Here is a 2345-nt window from a genome sequence, read left to right as displayed (position 1 = left end):
CACAACCCAGGCATGTGCCCTTGACTGGAATCGAACCTGGGACCCTTCAGTCCGCAGGCTGACGCTCTATCCACTGAGCCAGACCAGCCAGGGCCCATCCACTATTTTTAAAATAGTGCCTCCCATCACCTTGAATCCTCCTCTTCCTAGCGCCCAACCCTACTGACCTGGTATCATATTTGGATGCGTGTGTCTAGTGTTGGTTTCTCCCCCTGTGACTGCGAGCTGGTGCTAGCAGTCACTTCTGCAGGTGATGGCCAGCAGCCATCAGCGGCCATCTGAATTGCAGGTAGTTATAATGAAATAAAATCTAAATCCCAGTTCTTCGGTCCCACTGGCCATGTTCAAGTGCTCCATAGCTAACCGTGACCGGGGCTTCCCTGCCGGGCAGCGCAGGATCACAGGCCGTTTCCATCACGGCAGGAAGTTGGACTGGGTGGTGCTGGCGCTGCACTAGAGGGCGGGGACCACGTGTGTCTTCTCTGCTGCTGCACCCCCAATGCCCCCGGAAGTAGTTATTGAATGAATGGGCAAAGGAATGAATGAATGAATGAAGGAGTGAACGGATGAGTGGGAGGGTGAATGAATGAATGCCCCCCCCCACCTGCCTCTCCCGAGACCCCACCTTGGCCTCAGGGTCCTTGTGGAAGAGCCCCTGGAGCACGCGCAGGGCGTCGATGACGCTGTGGTCGCGGTCCTTGCAGTAGGAGAGCAGGCGGTGCACGTCGGCCAGGACCAGAAACTGCTTGGAGATCTTGTTGGTGGTGCGCACCGGCAGGCAGGTGTTGGCCAGCAGGCGGCCGGGGCGGAAGTAGTAGGCGAACTCGATGGGGCAGGCCGGGTGCGAGTGGGTCAGCTGGCACTCTGTCACCACCAGGCGGTCCCGCAGGGGGCTCAGCTTGACGATGATGAAGGCCGGGCAGCCCGCCTCGTGGTGCCTGAGGAGGAACGACACAGCCGCCGCCGGCACATCACCCTCTGCCCTCTTCTTCCCTCTCTCTCCTTCTCATCGTTATTTTTAAAAAGTAAGAATGGGCCCTGACCGGTGTGGCTCAGTGGCTAGAGTGTTGGCCTGCAGACTGAAGGGTCCCAGGTTCGATTCCGGTCAAGGGCATGTACCTGGGTTGCAGGCACATCCCCAGTAGGAGGTGTGCAGGAGGCAGCTGATCGATGTTTCTCTCTCATCGATGTTTCTAACTCTATCCCTCTCCCTTCCTCTCTGTAAACAATCAATAAAATATATTTTAAAAAAAGTAAGAATGGTTTCAAGCATAGGGTACAGTAGAGGGCCGTAAGCATACGCCGGGTGCCTGGCTTCGGGCAAGTCACTTCTCCCACTTTCCGAGGGAGGAAACAGGCCCAGAAAAGGTGAGTCGCAGCCTCAATGCCATCGGCTAATCAGCAGCAGAGCCATGGTCTGCACCCAGAAGTCTGCGCTCTCCATGCCTCCCGTAACAGCTATCGTTTACCCAGCCGCCCTGAGTTCCTGCGCATGGTGTCACGGGAACCTCCCAACAGCCCCAGGCGGTAGGTACGGTGATAGCCCCATTTCACAGATGAGGAAACCGAGGCCTGGGCATGTGAGGTCTGTTGCCCAAGACACCCACCCAGGAACTGGGAGGAGGCCAAAGATGGGGTGAAGGCTTATTTCTGGAGATGAATGGGGGTGTATCCCGCCCGGGGCCCCATCTGCATAGAGACCCCATCCTGGGGCACCTAGCTCAAGCAGCCGGAGTCTGTGTTCTAGGGACTCTACTCTTGTCCATGGCTCCTCAACCGGGGTCTCAAACTCATGCACCTACGGGGGCCAGGCAGGCAAAGCAAGGAAGCGGCAGTGCCAAGCATGAGCAGCAGGGAGTGGGGGGGGCCAGGGGCAAACCGTCTAACTGGGGTGGCCGTCTGCCATGCGGGAACCTGGGCTCTGCCAAGCAGCCGGAGTCTGTGTTCTAGGGACTCTACTCTTGTCCATGGCTCCTCAACCGGGGTCTCAAACTCATGCACCTACGGGGGCCAGGCAGGCAAAGCAAGGAAGTGGCAGTGCCAAGCATGAGCAGCAGGCAGTGGGGGGGTCTGGGGCAAACCTGAGTGCCGATGCCCATCTAACTGGGGTGGCCGTCTGCCACGCGGGAACGTGGGCTCCGCCTCTTCCTGTGCTTCACGCGGAGCCAGAAACTAAGCTTCTATGGGGAACGTTCCCAGTTTAAAATTGGGGCCAATTGAGATACTCTTTGCCATCTGGGCGTGTTTCTTTCTCTCTCTCTCTCTCTTTTTTTAAAAAAAATATCTTTATTGATTTCAGGGAGGAAAGAGAGATAGAAATATCAATGATGAGAGAGAATCATTGA

The 2345-nt window shown here is 56.8% G+C and overlaps 1 protein-coding gene across 2 annotated transcripts in view; it reads right to left on the bottom strand.

Moving 5' to 3' along the window:
* Positions 1-2345, bottom strand: part of LOC102256144 (chromosome unknown open reading frame, human C19orf68) — a 30177-nt gene that overhangs the window by 25038 nt on the left and 2794 nt on the right. For both annotated transcript variants that reach the window (XR_001364683.1, XM_014550497.1), the window contains exon 2: positions 626-938. Coding sequence is in view for 1 of the 2 variants with exons in the window: in XM_014550497.1 (XP_014405983.1) it covers positions 626-938 (313 nt within the window). In the remaining variant the exon portion in view is untranslated. The remainder of the gene's footprint in view (positions 1-625; positions 939-2345) is intronic.

The sequence above is a fragment of the Myotis brandtii genome, unplaced genomic scaffold (assembly GCF_000412655.1).
Source record: "Myotis brandtii unplaced genomic scaffold, ASM41265v1 scaffold601, whole genome shotgun sequence".
Classification (NCBI taxonomy): Eukaryota; Metazoa; Chordata; class Mammalia; order Chiroptera; family Vespertilionidae; genus Myotis; species Myotis brandtii.
This window is presented reverse-complemented; position numbering and strand designations above follow the sequence as displayed.